Source organism: Mastigoproctus giganteus, chromosome 11 (assembly GCF_048544385.1).
Source record: "Mastigoproctus giganteus isolate SK-2022 chromosome 11, ASM4854438v1, whole genome shotgun sequence".
Lineage (NCBI taxonomy): Eukaryota > Metazoa > Arthropoda > Arachnida > Uropygi > Thelyphonidae > Mastigoproctus > Mastigoproctus giganteus.
In genome coordinates, this window is record NC_143585.1 from 33137208 (window position 1) to 33157490 (window position 20283).

A 20283-nucleotide genomic window follows, 5' to 3' on the forward strand; every position below is an offset into this window, starting at 1 on the left:
TCTACATATTCCGTTTTTACTGTTTATCGTATGTATGTATTTAACATTAAACCTAGTTTAATTAACTCGTCATTTTACTTTCTGTTCCGCTCTGTGCTACATAATGAAAATAGTAGAAATACGTAGTTTTTTTGCCAATAATTCTTGTGGAATAACTTTCTTTATACAGAGTTATAATAGCACTTCTTTTTTCAAAACTCAGTTCCTTATTTCTTGCCATATTTAGCACAAAGCACAGAAAACTTACATCAAACTGAATTACTGAATGACAGGTGCTCAATTTAATAAGTTACAGCTCTTACTCCTCAATTTATATTATTGAAAAACACTCTAGAACAGGGGTGGGCAACTTTTTTCGTCAGCGGGCTGAATGAAATTTTCGTATTGTGATGCGGGCCGAATGAAATTTTCGCATCATGATGCGGGCCGGAATAGATTGAACAATTTAATAAAAAAAATCAGAACCTAAAAAAATGTTATATTACTTGAATTACCAAATTATTAAAAAAAATATTTGAATGTCCAATTATCATTGAAAATGCGGCATTCGGCATCAATTTTTCTTTTTTTTTTTAATTGGCTCATTTTATGGGCTATAAATTATATTAAATTAAAAATTGTAATAATTAGAAAAGGCATAAAACATAAAATATCTCGCACCAATATTATTTTTTTCAATAAGAAGTCAAACCCAAAGGAACTCGTTCGATCGATGCTACAATAATAATTAGGAAATAACTCTTTGACGCTGCGTAGAATCACTTGGTTACTGTTGTACTGGCCACGATTCCTGATTGAACCGAATTAAGCCGAACATTTACGGCGAGTGTAGTCATGTATGGATTTTCTATATTTATGCATTTACCGAGGGGGCAGGATTCAACATCGTCGCGGGCCGGATTTGGCCCGCGGGCTGGCTGTTGCCCACCCCTGCTCTAGAATCATCTACAATCTTCTATAATATTGAAACAACACTCCCATTTTCTAAAATACTCTAGAATCAATTACAATTCAGGAATCTTCTACCATATTCAGGAGTCTTCCACACTTTTCTTGAATATTCTAGAAATTTCTCAAATATTTCTTAAATATTATTTAAGCTTTTTCGCTTTTATACATAACAGAAAATATTTTAATAAAAATTGGTAAACAAGTTGGTTCTATTTTAATAAAAACTTTAAAAATTAAGAAAAATGAAACATAATTCCAAAATTTTAGGCAGGAGTGCATATACACTAAGTTGGACATGGACCAAGCTTAATCGATATTTGGAGGGAACAGAACAGTCCCCATGATCAGCCTAACACAGCAATACACTTAAACCTGTCTGTATTTAATTTTCCTATTAATACCCTTGCTATCCTGCATATTAATATGGCATAGGGCAACTTAGTTGAGGAAATGAACACAAGGGTTGTATGTTTAAATGGAAGTTTTCTTCCACATACACTTCGCCATTCACTTAGACAATATAATTGTTCACTTGTTCGGCACAGATTTGTTAATAGAGGCCACAATCTAGCTGATGAGAAGCCAGTAAATCCTGTCAGTGTCTCAGATTTTTAAAAACAGAGTGGATTCACCTACTGGGTAATGCTATGCAATTTAAAAAGGTATTAGCAACTTAGGCTGAATCATGGATAATGGTATTTGTCCCTAGCTGGATGTAAGACCAAGCTTAATCGACCTTTGGAGAAAAGAGAAGACTCCCACAATTTGCCTAATGCAATAATGTGCTTTAAACCTGTATGCATTTAATTTCTGCATTAACATCCCCAACAGTCCAATAATAATACTTAATAGGACAATAAAACAATAAAGGAAGGCTCTAACAGGACCCCAAATCATATCATACCATGATAATGCCAGCCCACACACTACCTATAAGACTCAGATGAAAATTGCAGTAGTGCACCACTTTAAACCTATCTGTATTTAATTTCCCCATTAATGAGGCAAAACTCATCTGGACAAAATTATTCATCATTAATTTTGTCTTGTCTTGCATATAGTCCAGACTTGGCTCTGTCTGATGTTTTTCTATTTGTACACATGAGGCATTATCTTTGGGGAACATACTTTGAGTGATGAGGTGCTGAAAAAGAGTGACAGGCTTGCCTGAACACCAGGATCTGGCCTTTTACCAAAGTGTATATGTGAGCTGGGAAGAACAATGGCAAAAACAGGAAAACATCAGACAGAGCCAAGTCTGGACTATATGCAGGATGAGACAAAATTATGGAAAAACAATTGGATATATATATATATATATATATATATATATATATATATATATATATATATATAATATAATGTATACAAGCTTCCTAATGTTTGTTTAATAAATGCTATAAATTTCAACTTGCATCTGTTGTCATTATGGCCAAAGGGGTATTACTTATGGAACATTCTTGTATACAAAAATACATCAATCAAATATAAATGTTTATATTTACAAGTGTATTATCCCACCCCTTTTCCTCATTATGAAGAAGAAATTTCACACAATAAAAAACAAACTGTAAGTCATAAATTCATTCAAATAAAATGTAAGATCATTGATATAAACAGGGAATTACATGCTGAATGAATGACCACACCTGAACAAATAATGATGCCCTTTAGAACCGGTGTATAAGTATGGGAGCAAGGTGACAATGGCGATTGTAGTTCCCATGTTATTGAGAAACAGATCCAAATATACCTAGCACATGGTAATGCAATTTTTGAGTACAGCACAAGCAATCTGTGAACATTTATTGCCACATATATGTAAATGTAATATACTACTATCACATAATCATGAAATATACCAAAGCCTTCCTACAATGTAAGAAGTTGTTCTACGAACGGCATTTATTCTGACCCAGATGACAAGATTTTGGTCAAGACTGCCATCTGGATCAAACACGAAAGGCAAACAATGAAACAGCAGCTGGCGTGGTGGATGAGCTGGTGCAGGCTAATTGTTGTGCAACCCACTTAGAGCAATATGACTACCTAGTCTCAAACCCCGAAAAAAGAAAAGGTCCTCATTTTCATTCAGACTATGGGGTGAAAGAGACTGACACACAATGGTTTCATCGGTAGTTAGTAGAATTATGTACTGGGAATGCAACTCACCTAAACAATGGAATTGATGATTCAATGGCACGTGCAGTTTCTATAAACCACATGCATTTCTGAAATGTTTCTTTCAAATATCTATATTTAATATGAATTATTCTAAAAGAAATAAGCCACAATTCAATGTTTGGTTTCTTTTGTTCTTTTGATTTAACAAGTTTATTTTGCATTTTTTTCTCCACGTTGAGGAAGAGCATGACAATAAGCTATAAAAGCACAAAGTGTGGCTAAAAAGTTCCAAGAATGACTTCATAACTAAGTTAAAACTGAACTAATTATTTACTTTTGTCCCCATTAAAGCAGTCCTCTTGGACAGTTCTAATTTTCTTCAATAGAAGCAATTCTGCTTCTTATCAATCTTGGATATTAGTAAACAAGACAAAACCTGTTCCTTTCAGGAGAGTTTTAATACACTGTAATAGAAAGAAGTCATAGAACAAAATTGGGAGAGTAGGAGGGAGGAGATGTTACGTCTGAAGGATCCACTTTTTATATCAGAAACTGCTCACCAATAACAATGTGAGCAGATGCATTGTAATGCTGCAATATGTACTTGCCTGGCCACAAGTGGATCAATTTTGCAACACCTTTTCCTTCAAACATTTCAAAACTTGAAGGTAAAACAAAAATGTGTGAGTGCACAAAGCCTGCTTTCCATTCAAAGTAATGATGAGCAGGGTCTTGAATTATGTTCTCCCCACCATAGCCTTGGAGAACTCACTATTTTCTATGTGCCTTTTCACCTTGGGAATCATACTGAAATCTCCATGTTTCATTCCCTATGATGACTGGTGATGATGTTATGTAGAAGTTTACCCCTACTTCAATTTTATCCAAAAGGTTGATTTCAGCAAACCTGTTCTCACCTTAGTTGTTGCTCATGCTTCATATTTTATTTTTGGCATTTCTTTACTTCAAGATTGATCATTAAAATTCGATGGATATTCACTTTATGCATCCATCCTTTGTTCTACTATCATTCTTTTTAGTCATTCTTCAGGGATCTCACACTTTTTTAATGCTTTCATCAGTTTTTTACCTTTTGCTTACCAACCAGATCAAGAATCACCAAAGATTTTTTTCATGTTCTTTCCTTTGTGCCACTGGAAAAAAACTGTCCCTTTAACACTGCAGATTTCCCATAAACTTCTTTTGGCAATTCCTAATTTTGGTAGGAGTTATTTCAATTTAATCAGAAATTCCAAGTTCACACAGTGCTCAAATTTTTCAGACAATTTTATATTTTGGAAGCAAAAGTCACTTTAATTTAATATTGTGACATCCTTCGTCTATTTCTTATTTTGGAAGCAACAGATGAAGGATGTCATAACAGATGAAGAAATGTGATATGACTTTTTGTTGGTAATGACAGCAGTACCCACCCATGGCCAGGCTATTCCTGTAATTTTATAGCCACACCTTGTAAGTCTGTCTATTTTAAGTGTTTTATTTTTACACAGTATAAAATTAAGCCAGTTTTACAGTTTAATTTTATTCCCAAATACAGTACTGTTAACTCTTTCTGATCATAATATAGAACATGGATGCAACCTTCAACAAAAAACAATAACGGAACTTATACTTTCATATTATGCAAAGATAAATCAAAGTTTGTACTTAGGAAAGTAAGATTTTTTACATAATAGCATTGATTATTCTAGTAAAATATTGTTGTATATAGTAATATATAGTAAAATATTGAATAACAAACAGAAGACAGTATTAAATTAAGTTAGTTCTATACATAAATACTGTACTCTGTCAATTCTTTGTGATCATAATATAGAACATAAATATAATTTTTTACACAGAACAATAACATAACTTATGCTCTTTCATATTAAGCAAGGTAAACCAATGTTTGTACTTGGAAAAGTAAGATTTTCCTTAACAGCAGTGTTTATTTGTATGAAATATATTGTCCATGAAAAATGTTAACAGTATTGAATAACAAAAGGCACTGGCCTTTCAAGAATTACTGCTGTTTTTTTTTTTTTTTTTTTTTTTTTTAACACAAACAGCTGTTCTCATTATATTATTTCATACATTTAACTTTCTAAACAGTAGTGATTTAAATCTCCAATATCACAAACATGTTGATGATGATGCAAATGAGATTAATTTTTTCTACTGCAAGCTTCAGTTTGCCATTAGCTCAGCATATTAAAGGGAATAAGTCCTGCATTTAATGGTCTTAACCCACTGATCTTAATAGTCTTAAAGGAACACAAATTATTTTGATTAAAAATAATTAATTTGTGGCTTTATTGTTGAATTGAAAATGGTCCTGTATTAATTTGTATTAGTATTAATAATGGCCACATAGTGCAAGGAAGCCTATGGCTTATGCTGCACCAGCCAAAAAAAAAAAAATAAAAAAATAATAATAAAATAAAATAATAATAATAACAAGAAAATTTAAAAAATAATAATAAATAATAATAATAAAAATTAATAAGAGAAAAGGAAATGGACAACCTATGCCCCTCCTCCCATAGGTAATTATCCAGCTTACCTCTGAACTTTCCCAGACTGTCAGCCTCTACCACCCATGTAGGTAACTTATTCCAGTAATTTATAACTCACTGGTTAAAATAAAACTCCCTGCAATCCAGTCTAAACAACTCCCCCCGTAACTTGAAATTATGGCCCCTAGTTCTAGAATCATTTATAACTGTGAAAATTTCATCCTTATTCATTTTGCTCATGCCTCTCAGAGCCTTAAACACCTCAATCAGGTCTCCTCTAAGGTGCCTAGTTTCCAAGCTCTGCAAACCACATATTCAAAGTCTTTCCTCATATGAATGCCCTTTTGCCAATCACACCAGGCGAGTTACCCGTTTTTGGACCCTTTCAAGAAGAACAATGTCTTTCTTTAGGTTTGGTCTCCATACCTGAACACAGTATTCCAAGTGTGGTCTAACAATAACCTTATATAATGGGATTATGACGTCCTTATCTCTACTAGCGATTGTTCGATAAATCGATAGGACACCATGGGCCCTCCTTGCAACCAGTCTACAATGCTTGGACAACTTCATATTCTCCTTTTTCTTGGTGATTCCTTTCTACTTCTGATTCTCTCTCTCTCAGGGTAACTTGGGAATTTTTTTTTTTTTTTGGCTGGTGCAGCATAAGCCTCAGGCTTCCTTGCCCCACATGGCTAATAATAATAACAATAATAATATCTGACCATATCGTAATACCCAAGTCCCTTTCCTCCACTACTGGCTTTAGTTCAACTCCAACAATTGTATAAGTTATTTTGGGGTTATTGTTCCCCAGGTGCAATACCTTACACTTTGCTGGATTAAAGCAGCAAAGTGTAATGAATTGCCATTTTTCTGACCATCTCTGAAGTCTAAGTCATTCTGAAGAAGCTCTACTTGGCAGCAATCATTAACTACTCTACCAATCTTAACATCAACTGCAAATTTAGACATCACACTCTCTATCCCTTCATTGATATCATTTATGAAAATCAAAAACAACAATGGTCCTAATACTGATCCTTGGGGAACCCCACTTCTTACATCAACCGAATCTGAGGAATAACCATTTATCTGAACCCTCTGCCTCCTGCCCTGGAGCCAGAGACATCACACTCTCTATCCCTTCATTGATATCATTTATGAAAATCAAAAACAACAATGGTCCTAATACTGATCCTTGGGGAACCCCACTTCTTACATCAACCGAATCTGAGGAATAACCATTTATCTGAACCCTCTGCCTCCTGCCCTGGAGCCCCCCCCCCCCCCCCCGCTATCCATTTAAGGATTTTCCCGGTGATTCCAATCTGTTCCAACTTACAAAGTAACCGCTCATGTGGGACTGAGTCAAATGCTTTGCTGAAATCCAAATAAAGAAAGTCAAAATTGTTCCCTAAGTCCAGCTCTTGAGTGACCCTGTCAAAATAGCTAACGAGATTAGTTAAACATGATTTTCCCTTTATAAAACCATGCTGAGTATCCTTCAGAATTCCATTTTTATCTAAGTGATCCTGAATTCTACCCTTGATCATAGTCTCCATGATTTTCCATATTACTGAAGTTAGACTAACCGGCCAGTAATTTCCCACTTCACTCTTAGTGTGCTACGCACTGCTGCTCCTACCCACCTGGCTACTGAGGTGCCACTGCATGGTTACATATGGTGGCTGAATAGTTAGTTTAGGAATTTTATTCATAATGTCACAAGGGCATTCTGCATAAAAGCATGATTACTGACTGCAGCACTCTGCTGGTATTATAGGTTCATTAAATCTTTTTCTTTTTTTCTTTTTTTTTTTTTTTTTGGAATTACCTTAAAAAAACCATTATAAACAAAAAAAAAAAAAAAAACTACATTGAAATTTAAATGATTTTGCATTAGCCTTTGCTTATTTGACAACCTTTTAAATATACTTACTTCTTTACTCTTGATCAGAGTCTCCATCACTGGAGTAGGCTTGGGTGTGAGAATCTGATGTAGGTGTTGAAGCATGGTTAATAGGTAGGTGAGTTAAGCTACGATAAAAGTCTAGCCATTCTTCTACCATCTGGGCAATGAGAATAGGACGTTTTGGAATTTTTTGTTGTGCGACAAGGATTCCACCTTCAGTGACACAGCAATCCAGCCACTGCCTCATGATTTCTTCTTCCCGACCCAACTGTTGAATAGCAAAAAGATTATTTGTTGAGGAATCAATATAAGGCAAATAACTGCAATAACAATTTATGCTAAGTTCATGTATAACTATAATCAATCATAAAAATTTGATGTGGGATACATTAAACTCCTTCTTCTTCTTTGTCTTCGCCTTTTCCCACGTTATATGGAGTTGGCATTCAGTGTTCCCAATTCACATTTTACATCCTCTTCTTCTCCTCTAGTTGGATTAACTTCTTAACCAGAACACACCTATTGGTTTTGGCATAGTTTTTACGACCGGATGCCCTTCCTGACGTCAACCCTCACCATTTATTTGGGTTTGGGATTTAAGCTGCCGATCTACTAAACCTGCCACAGCCATATAAATGGAGTAGCTCTTATTCAGTGATGAAGCTTCCTCGTGATGTCACAATTTAATAATTTTACGCAATTTATGCCGAATTTCTAGTCACCACTGAACAAGCAGGTGGCACTGCTGTAGTTCTGTTATCTCCTGGAAACATCCAAATGGCTGACTCGGTAGAATTACTGTGACCTTGAAAATACCAATAATGTATAACTCAGCAACACGTGAGTATTTTTAAATACAATTTAGTATCCTGAAAACTTCTACATCAAAGCTATCAGGTAGCACAACTATTCTACTAAGAATTCCCAGTGATTGATTATAGTTCCTTAAAAATTTAATGACCTTGAAATTTCCTATGTTTTCCTATGTCCGAACATAATAATGATAGCCATTTTAAAAAAGTTCACAGTCCGAAAAATAAAACCACCTTTAGGTCCCAAATCTTAACCTATCACTCACCCACACTTATTTTATCTAAAATATAACTTCTTTTTGAGCAACACTCCCGAAAACCTTCTTTATTAATTAATTTATTTATTAATAAATAAATTAATTAATTTATTAGTTTAATGTGGTATATATTAAACTAAACAAGAAAATTAAAACAACAATCTGGGAAAACAAGTATATTTCCCTATTAAAACTGTAACAGTATTATGTTATGCACTATCAAAATTACAGAAAAAAAAAACATAAGGACGAGTCAATGAATGGATCCAACACTAGACAATTATATCAAATTTGAATTCATAAATTCTATAATTTTTACTCTAATTACAGAGCTGAAACTCAGTATAGCTGGAACCAGAACTGTTTCCTTGAATTTTCCCACTTCAATTTTCAAAACCTTCTATTGAATTTCACGTAAATGACAAAATGTAACATCAAGTATGCATTTTTTTTAGGCCTTTTCAAATAATTTTTCTACCCCCGCCCTAACCAGCCTAGGGCTTATGAAACCCGACACTCGATTCATTTCTTGATGTAGAGCGCGCAAATTTCTGTTTACAGAGAGGAGTAGTTCTCATAAACAACTTTGCCGTTCATGAGTGAACCGTGGGAAGTGTGTTATGTCATATAGGCTCCGGAAAGCTACATCGGGACCGCTAAGAAAAACAAACAAAAGATAAACGCAAGCTACTCTTAGTTGACATAAGAAGCAATAAAGTGAAATAGTAGCAACAACCGTTTATGAAAGGCGAACAGATTGTATTTCCTTTCTTCGATGTGTATTACACCTATGAACAGAAAAAGGAAATTCATCTGTTGGAAACAGGAAAAACTAGTGTAAAACTGATAACACTGCAATGCACATTTGATAAAAAAAAAAGTTTGCTCTATTGTAATTGTTTTTAGTAAACAATATTGGAACAGCAGTTTCCTGGGTTTGATCTTCTAAAGAAATTTCAAGAAAATATTTCTATTTATAATTGCTTTATAAACTTTGAAAACTGGTGTGCAAAAGAAGAAGAAAAAAATCATCCACTATGAATAACGGATTGTTTCTTGAAATGTGTATTGTTAACAAAACTGCAATATTTTAAAACAATACAAAGCTAACAGATTACGACTAATGGCTGCTCAAAAAGTATTGTTAGAAAATATTTGCTTGTTACGCTTTGATGTTATCATAAAGGGAGAAATTCTGTTTTAGTACAAAAGCTGAATAAATTCACCATCCACAGTCATATGCTGTTCTGAGCTGCAATAAAAAGATATATCCCACTGGGGAGTAAAAAGATTTACTCCCTATCACTTCTCTCGTTTTACTGTGGTTTTTGGCAGATGTGCAATTTTACACAATCAAGCAGGTGACTGCTAAATGCGGTGTGGTTTCTTGTATTCTCTCTATCTTGGGATCTTCTCTGACCATGTGGTCATCCCGGAGTATAAACAGAAAATTTGTCGGAATGCTGCCCACCAATGGCACCAATTATCAACTCTTTTACTTGCCCTTCTAATGTACGTTCTGTTCAAATAATCCGCTTAGCGAAAAGTGCTACATCAATTAGGAGCAAAAACCGTTTTCCCCAACATAACAAATTATTTTAGGTACAATAAAGGACGACTACTGATGATTTTACTGACTGGAAGGGAGTGTCCACAACAAAACATCTGTACAAGGTGATCACTCAAAGGAAAGTAACGGTAGTCATTTGTATTCAAGGATAAGCTATACAGCGATGTTTGAAATGTATAATGCAGTTCACTCGCTAATATTTCCAGAGGGATTTTTGCAAAATATTGTTCCTGAAAACAATTGCAAAAAAAGCAAAAGAGGTTTTTTTATGAAATGTGCACCAGACAAAAATCGGACTTATCTGAACTTCGGCTTCTTATGATGAAGCTCACTTCTTCCTCACCACTCTCATAGCCCAGATCCTGCACCTTCCAACTATCACCTCTTCTGCCCACTGAAGGATGCGCTACGTGGAAACCATTTTGCGTATGACGATCAGTTCAAGCACAGTTTCGCAAAGTCATCCGGAGCAAGAGTAAGGACTTTTACAGGATTGGATGTATGACTCAGATGAGGAAATGCATAGAAAATAATGGTGGCTGCGTGAATAAATAACAGCGTGATTGAGGATTAATAGATGCAAGAGGCATCATGTCAGCTTCATCACAGATGTTGAAGTTCTCATAAATGCCAGCGTCATCAACGGATGAAATAATAAAAGTAATGGAAAACATCATAGGCAAATGTACAATTCCAGATTCTATGGACTGTTATTAGATCAGCATAGATGCATAGAAACTGAGAAATCGTCCAAAAACTGTATATAATGTTAAATGTTTTTGTAAATGAAGTTGCAAAAATTATTATGAACAGAAATTTTAGTTATGCTTTTTTATTTATTTAGAACGTTTACCTTCTTATCATAAAAATAAATATAATTTGAACTTCATTTTGTTTTACTCTGTAATTCAATTGCACACAAATCTTATTCATGATAACATTGTTTATTTATAAATTACTTGTATATCATAAACATAATAATATAATATGTATTGTTTACTCATAAATAATTTTTACACTATTTTAAAATTGACAAAAATCAGGATTTCATTCATCATAACATTGCCAAGTCAGGGGCTGTAACCACTTCAAAGTAGTTACAGCTCTTGGCTGTAACTACTTTGAAGGCCTTCTCCCTGTAATTCCTTGGCCTTCTCCCCACCAAAAAATTACTTTTATCCCTCTTTCTTCTCTCTCTCTCTCTCTCATGTCTGACTGGAAAGAGTGAACTCCCTCCCCCAGGGAGTTTTTTCCTCCAAGTGAATGAAGGGAACTGGAAATTTCAGGAATATGCACCGTGTTTTCCTTCATCCGGTAAAACAGCTGAGAATGGAATTCAAGCATCCAAACACATAACACTTTATGCTGAATTTTTCGGGCGTGTGTGTGATAATGGAAATTTTTTGATGGTATCAAGGAAATATCGAAGTATTCGGTAACAATTACTTACAAATTCCCAATCCGTCACTACAAGTAATGGATTGTTCTCACAATCCGTTACTTGTAGCGTTTTTTTTTTTTTTTTTTTTTTTTCCCGTTTGCACACCAGGTGAGATGCATGCGAAGTTCCTTCGACATCAGTTTTCATAGTTTATAACGCAGCTATGAACAGAAATATTTTCTTGAAATTTCGTTAGAAGATCAAATCCAGGAAACTGCTGTTCCGATACAGTCCTCTAAAAACAATTACGATAAAGCGAAATTTTTTTTTTTTATGAAATGTGCATTGTAGTGATCAGTTTTACAAGTTTTTTTTTTTTTCTTTTTTCATTCCGTTTCCAGTATGGCTTTCGATAGATGAATTTCCTTGATTTTTTGTTAGTAGATACAATACATACTGAAGAAAGGAAATGCGATATTCTGGTTTTTCAAAAACAATTTGTTGCAATTCTTTCGTACAACAGTTATGAAAAGCAGTAAAGCAAAATGCTGTGAGAGAGCCATGCAAAATATTGTTCGCAAGTAATGATGCTCAACTGTGTGTTTTCCAAGAAAGTTGCTTACATTTTTATTTTTTCCTTGGATCACTATGGTAACGCTAATGACGTAAGCTTGACCAGTCAATTATATCTCTGCATGTGTTGATTCATTTTAGCCACTGGCACTGAGCTGATGTGGGAATTTTTGAACAAATGCTATAACGCGTATTATCTATAAAGCTTCAATCGTGTTTTGTTGACATAAAAATTTAATAAATTGATATGTGATCGTACATTTTTGCTATTTTCGAGTGAATTAATAGTTTTTGCTGAACGCTAAAGGTAGGAAATCAAAGAATATACTTCTGTTTATGTATATTGAGAGTTTCAATTTTGTAAATTGAGTAGAGATTATGGAAATTATTAGTTTTTATCAGGGAAGACAACTTTTAAGTTAGGGTTAAAAGTAGGGTTAAAAAAGAACCGGACCGAAGCAGAGTTAACTAATTCTTCTTCAGACACTGTAATTAGGTACCATTCTGTGACCTTAGGATGAATAACGTATTGTGAGTGGTGACAGATACTGGCAATCCTACCAAAAGTTGTTGTTTTGAGCAGCCACTCAATGTTTGGACGATGCTGTTTCTATTAGGAGGTCTCCTGATTGTAGACATTTAACCATTTTTGGTGTTCCAGCAATGGATTCCAAATATCTCTGGATAACAAATGGTGATAACTTGCCTACAGACTGGTTGGAGAGAGAGAGTGTATCACCAGAAAGTTTGGCATCTCATTGCACTGAGTTTCTCTTCGAATTCTTTTCGGTTGAGTAGTGTCATTGACATCAGACATTTCCGATCTTGAAGGCGCTAATGACGGAAAATTATTCGAATCCATGCTTGCTCCTTTTAGCCCTGGGAGAGGCCGATTCTTCTCCGCCACGTGGAGGCAGGAGCAGTGCCAACTAGTGCCCAAGCGATCAGAAGAATAGGAGAGCAGTATGTTGCTAGCGATAGCAGTAATGTTGCAAGCAGGATTAGCAGTGACGTTGCTCGGCGAGGGAAGCAGTGACGTTGCGAGCGGTGGAGGGTTTAAGAAAGCACTAGTACTCGCCCTAGGAAAAACGCCAGATAATCGCACTAGAAAGATTGCATGGAACTCGGGGCCAAATCAGTTATTTATGTATGATTTTTAACTCCTGTATGTAAAAAACAATCCCTACAATATAAAATACTCATAAACACAAAAAAAAAAAAAAAAAAAAAGCAAGCATGTTTAGCCATCTAAATACCTGACATTGAAATACAATTCTGCCACAAGTAAAGACTTCTGAATTAAAATCAACAATCTGGGAAATATATAATTCACTAACAAAACTGCAACTCAGTATATGCTAAACAACATTAAAATTATGAAACAAAAAAAAAAAAAAAAAAAAAAAGGAAAAAAGCCACGTCAATGAATGGATCTAGCACTAGACAATAACAATTCAACACATTACATTTGACTTACCATGTTCTTTCCAGAATTTAAAAAAAAAAAAAACAAGTTACTATGATGCACTGTATTCAAAGTTACAAGCATACCAAGTATATTTTAACTACATACCTCTCCATGCGTCAAAAAATGAAGTGGCAGCAGCTGGTGATCAGCAGTCATCAATGGTAAAAACACTACTTGCAAATCATCAGATGTTCGAGTATTTGCACCAGCACCAAGGACATCACCTGAATCTGGTTCCATTGGAACAAGAGCAGAAAAATGACCACGAGTATAACCCAAGGCAATGGGAGATTTCCAACAGAAGTTAGGCTCCCAGAGCATTGGAAGATAAATACCTTCAAAAAATGTAAAAATACATATATTTTAAAATCTTACAATTCTCAGAGTATTTACTGGATTATGAAAACACATTTATAGTGCTTTAATTTCTTAGCCTGATTTCTACTTCAACTATACTGATAAACTGTTACAGCTAGAACACTGGTCCCGCATAATTTTAATTCAGTAGAAATATCATAACGTATCATCATTGGTTTTCTTGAACACCAAGAATTCCCCTGGCAGACATAGAGGAGAAAAACATTATCTTCAGTGTTCCTCATACATTTTTCCACCGAGAGGGAGAATAGTCCTAGTGAGCTGAGATCTTGGTTACTCAGAGTTAAACTGTAATATTTATTTAAATATTTGATTACTTGCTATCTCAATGGAGAAAAATGCATTCAAAGGTTATTGCCATTTTACTTAAACAGCCATCAATTACAAGAAACACTGTTCAAAAAGAGAAGCATCAAGTTATTTTAATATCAATTGAAGCCCACATGCCAACAGAAATTTGCTATTTTACTATCAGATTTGATGGAAGAGCAAAATAAACAGTTCAGGAAGCTGTTTTTACACTTGTTCATTTATATTTGGGGAGGGGCTGGCAAATGGTTGATCATGTTTATCAAACTCTAACAAGGAGTTAAATGATTCTGTAATAACTGAGAGCAAAGTGGAGGAGAAATTGTTGAAGTTAAACATAAGAAAGGCACCTGGGGTAGATGGGATCTATCCAGTTATATTAAAGGAGGTAGCAAAGGAAGTAAGCAAACCCTTAGCCATAATTATGAGAGCATCCTTGGACTCAGGGGAAGTCCCCGTGGACTGGAAATGTGCAAATGTATTTCCAATTCACAAAGGGGGATCAAAGGGTGACATGAGTAATTACAGACCTGTTGGTTTGATTTCTCTTCCAGGAAAAATAATGGAGTCACTGGTTAAAGAAGCACTGTAGGATCATCTAGACATGACAGCAGTACTAATTCAGACACAACATGGGTTTGTTAAGGGTAAGTCTTGTCTGACCAATCTGATTGGATACTATAATGTGGTCACAAAGGAACTGGAAGCAAAAAATAATTTTGATATCAAAATTATTGGATTTCAGGAAAGCTTTTGATACTGTTGTACTATACAAACTGGAGCAGTATGGTGGTAAGGGCAAGTTGCTACAACGGATAAAAGGATCATTGAGTGGAGAATACGGACAGTGGTAATCAATGGATACCACTCTACATGGACTAATGTTATTAGTGTTCAGTTTTTGGGCATTGTTGTTTTGTACATTTATCAATGATATTGATGAAGGTATATCAAGCTTAATGTCAAAAGTTTGCAGATGATACAAAGGTTGGCAGGGTTGTGAATAACAGTAATGACAGTATGCTGCTGCAACAGGATCTGGAGAAGTTGGGCAGATGGGCTGAGAAGTGGCAACTGAAGTTTAACATTGACAAATGCAAAGTACTGCATATGAGTAGCAGTAACCCCAGAGAAATGTACCAACTGGGTGGTGTTTTACACTCGGAAAGTGGAGAATGAAAGAGACCTGGGGGTAATTGTGCAGTCAGATATGAAGTTTTCTGAGCAGTGCAGACAGGCTGCCAGAGTAGGTGATGGGGTCTTGTTAATGATATACAGGAATTTTTCAAGCAGGGATAAGGAGGTGATTATCCCCTTGTATAAGGCAATGGTCAGGCCACACTTGAGTATTGTGCACAGGTCTGGAAGCCTCATTTTAGGAAGGATGTAGAGTTGTTAGAATGAGCAGAGAGGGGCAACAAGACTGGTGAAGGGAACAAAGGGGGTGCTCTTATGAAGAAAGGCTTAAGCTCTGAAAATTGCAGCTTCTGGAGATTAGGCACCTGTGAGGCGATCTGATTGGGGTGTATAAGACTTTGAAAGGATTGAGCAGGCTCAATGCTGATGGGATTCTTCCTCTTAATCTGATTACAAATCTGAGGGGGCACAGATATAAACTGAGGAAAGACAGTGACAGTTGTAGAATAGATGTGCAGAAATTTGCCTTTAGCCAGCAGGTAGTTGATTGCTTGAACAAATGAATCAGTGAAATGGGAAGGGTTTTTTTTTTTTTTTTTTTTTGGCTGATGCTGTATAAGCTTGCTTTTTTGCATCATATGCCTCTACTAATGCTAATGATTCACTGAATGATTGTAAAGCACATTCTGGTCAACTGTAGTGCATGAACAGAAATAGAAGTATACCTACTTACAAGAACAACCAAAGTTCTACTAATAATTAATGAATCAATTATCAGTATTGTGAAAAATATTATGCACTGACAACTGGGTGTATTGTCAAGTCTAAGTCTGGGAATAATGTATAAGCTATAGTGCTTGGTCAGAGAATCTGCCAATGGCAGCCCAAACTCCATGTTTTGTAAGCCATATGCAACACAGAATTCGCATTTCCATCAATATTGTACTGTGGTATTTCACTATTGGTCACGTTCTAAAACACCAAGCAGTGTTGCAAAAATTTTATTGTTAAAAGTTATAGTAAATATTTTTTAAACTTTATGCTTATAAAATATTTACAGCCAGAAATCTCATTAATTACTTGCCTGATATAGTTCTAAAGTTAATTTCATATTTTTATAGACATACCTAATGCATTTTTATAATAAAACAATTATAATTCTATAGCTAGCATATTTTTTTAAAACAGAGATGCACTTATTAAAAAAAAAAAATTGCTGAATCTTTAGCACTTGCTTATTTTTAAAGTAGTTTGTACAGCGATAAGGTCTGGTGATCCTTGATTCAGAAGCCTAATGTTTAGACGGCATTTAATGAGAAATTAAAAGATAGTTTCCATAAAAGCAACTAGATGATATTATGCCATTATGTCTTGTCTTTCTTGTTTTTACAAGTTTAGGGTTAGGCTTCAGAAAACCTGTTTCTAGCTCTCACAAGATGAGGTTAATTTCTCCATCTTTTTTTTTTTTTTTTTTTTTTTGTCATCAATGGTCTCTTCTTCCTATACATTTAAAGTGGCGAACAAAAAACTGCATCACCTTAGTAAAAGTAACATTTGTAGTGAAACGTATAAGATTTTGTTTTGATTACAGACATTTTGTTTGTTGTAAAGCATGGGTATTGCATTAGCTGTTTCAATAAATATGGTGTTGGAAGCGTATGCGAGTTCATTAGTATCCTGTTTTGCAGAGATGCAAGCATGCGCCATATGTTCAGTTGACACCAAGAAAAAAAAATTGTAACTGTTATTGTCCCAGGAAGGGCTTTCTAAGCGTGCTATCGCTGATAAAATAGGCTGCCACCAGTCAACAGTATCGCGGATGCTTAAAGCATGAAACTGGTGATGTGAAGAGAAGACCTGGATCGGGCCATAAGAGAGTGACTACCTTCCCAAGATCGATAATTGAAATGGCCATGCCTTCGTAATCACCATGCTAGTGCTCCTGATCTAAAACTGGACTTTGAGGTGGCCTCTGGTGTTGAAACAAGTGCACGAACTATCCAAATATGCTTTTGGAATGTGGTCTCCATGCTTATTGGCTCAATAAGAAGCCTTTGTTGACCTAACAAATGAGGAAGAAGCGACTTTCTTGGGTTAAAACGCATGTTTCATGGACAAACGAGCAATGGACACCATCTTTTCTGACGAATCGAAATTCAACCTGCATGGCTCGGATGGGAAGCAATATGTCAGAAGACGAAAATTGGAGGCATACCACCCTGACTGCATAACACTGACTGTATAGTTCCCTGCCAGTCAGATGGTCTGCGGATGCATAACAAGCAAGGGGGTGGGACGAATTAAGTTTATTAACGGAACAGTGAATGCAGAACCCAACTGCTATCTTGGAGGAGTGCCTAAAACCCGTTATTAGGAATCACCATACAGATTTGAAAAACTGCATTTTTCAACAGGACTCAGCACCTTGCCACACAGCAAAATTGGTAAGTTTTATGCTATTTAGATTTAACGATGAATTTGTCTTCTTGTCTCGCAAGGTTTAAAACATACATACACCAATGTTTTCCCTCGTTTTTCTCCCTTAAGGTGCAGTCATACCTCAGAAATGCTGGCATTAGTGTTGGACTGGCCTTGCAACGGTCCACATTTGAACTATATTGAAAATTACTGATAAATAATGTTGTCTAAAATTGCTCAGAAGCCAACAAGTAAGATTCAGCTGCAGGACAGCATCGTAAGGGTGTGGTACCACGAAATTGGGCAACCGTATATCCAGAAGTTGATTAACCCTATGCCAGATCATTGCATGGCTGTAATTGTAGCTCGAGGAGGAAGAACAAAATATTGAGGACTTATTTTGCTGATTTACAGTAGATAATACTATCATGTTAACTTGTCATCTCAATTTGTACATAAATGTAATAAAATGTATGTTTGGTTGTTGTGATTGCCATTTGCATGATTTCTCATATTTCCATTAATTACAGATTTTACCCTTTGGGAAGATATTTATAGCAATTAGGTAAGACAGGTGGAGTCTTTTTATTGGATTTCATTCACAGAGATATATATCCCATCTAACAAATGCATTTCAAACATTTCTGCAACCCACAATGCAGCACAAAACACATTCCACCTAAACCTCTTTTTATGCAAATCTTTTTTATGCAAATTTGGAGTTACGCGAATTGGGATATCAAAAATAATTTTTGATATCCCAATACGCGATTTTTATTCACTTTTACGCAACCAACCTAAAGTCTAAGTTAGGAAAAAATCCGGAATTCAAGAAAATTCTGAGAATTTTGTAGAATTGCATTCTCTTTTCAATTAAGAAAATTCTAAATTCCCCGAATTACATAACTGACTGCGCATAAACAAAAAAAAAAAAAAAAAAAAACAGCAGTTGTTTGCAGTTTGAATTTGGTTTCTCGTATCAACTTAGAAAATTCTTACGAATTTCATTTATTGGGAATTCCCTGAATTACATAACTGACTGCGCATAAAAAAAGCAGTTCTTAGCAATTTGAATTTGGTGTTTGAGTAGACAACACAGTTAACGCATTTTTCGCATTTGCATTTTTTAAGTGAAATCAAAATAAAAATCGCATTATAAAATTAATAATTTTGCCAAGAAATAATAAATGGTAAGCTACACTGTATGTAATTTTCAAACTTTTATTTCATTAACTGAAGATTTTAATCCAGCCTTCACACGATGTTGCTGATAACAAAAAAAAACAAGGAAAGCCGTTTCCTTGGACATAAAAATTCAAATTTTAGATCGTCTTCAAACTGGGGAAGGTGCGACGGCTGTGAGTAAGCATTTTGGAGTCTGTGAATCAACTATCAGATTTATAAAGAAAATTGAAGAGGCTATTATAAAAGCGGTATGTTCTGGTACAAAATAGAGTGTGAAATTATCATCATACACAAGAGATGTTGTTCTAGAAAAGGCCAAAAAAGCTTTAGTGATGTGGATAGAAGATAATGTAGGTACAAAAAAGAATGCCAGTTGACTGAAATTCCATCAAGCAATCAGCATTGAGATTTTACGAACAGATTAAAAAACTGCAGCCAGATACTTCGTCTCAATCGAGGAAAAAATATGAATTTCATGCAAGCAATGGTTGGCTGGTTAAGTTTATTAAAAGACATGCTCTTCATAATATAAAAATTAAAGGTGAAATGGCTTCTGCTGATGGAACAGCTGCTAAAGCATTTCCACAAAAACTTGCTAAAATAATTGAAGGTGGAGGTTACACTCGTGAACAAGTTTGGAATATGGATGAAACTGGCTTTTTCTGGAAAAAAATTCCAAATAGAACTTACGTATCAAAAATGCAAAAAACTGTTGGTGGGTTCAAAGCAGCAAAGGATCGCATAACACTCCTATTTTGTTCGAACGCTTTAGGAGATCGGATGTTAAAACCACTGCTCATAAATCGATCATTAAGACTACGGCCAATGAAAGGTGTAGATTTTCAAAAATTGCCAGTTCATTGGATTGCCAACAAAAAAGCTTGGGTGACCATTGATATTTTCACTGAGTGGTTCCACAAACATTTTGTGCCAGAAGTTAGACCCTATTTTGAATGACAAGTGTCTCGAATTTATAGTGCTTTTGATTCTTGATAATGCACCCAGTCATCCTGCCATAGAATACCCAAATGTGCAATTTTGTTTTCTGCCGCCCAATACCACATCATTGCTACAACCTCTAGATCAGGGTATAATTGCGACTTTTAAAACATTATGTCAGACGAACATTTCAGTTTGTTTTGAACAAGCTAAATGATGATGAAACACTGTCAGTTATGGATGTGTGGAAAAAATTTTCAATTATGGATTGTATCGATCAGGTTCGATTTTCATTATCTGAATTGAGACCAGAAAACTATGAATGCATGCTGGAATGCTATTTGGCA

The 20283-nt window shown here is 35.1% G+C and overlaps 1 protein-coding gene across 1 annotated transcript in view; it reads right to left on the reverse strand.

Moving 5' to 3' along the window:
- Positions 1–20283, reverse strand: part of trbd (ubiquitin thioesterase trabid) — a 203313-nt gene that overhangs the window by 8135 nt on the left and 174895 nt on the right. Inside the window, exons 9-10 of the mRNA XM_090385535.1 lie at positions 13676–13905; positions 7537–7777 (exon numbers count right to left, since the gene is read on the reverse strand). Of these exons, the coding sequence (XP_090241661.1) occupies positions 7541–7777; positions 13676–13905 (467 nt within the window). The 3' untranslated portion in view covers positions 7537–7540. The remainder of the gene's footprint in view (positions 1–7536; positions 7778–13675; positions 13906–20283) is intronic.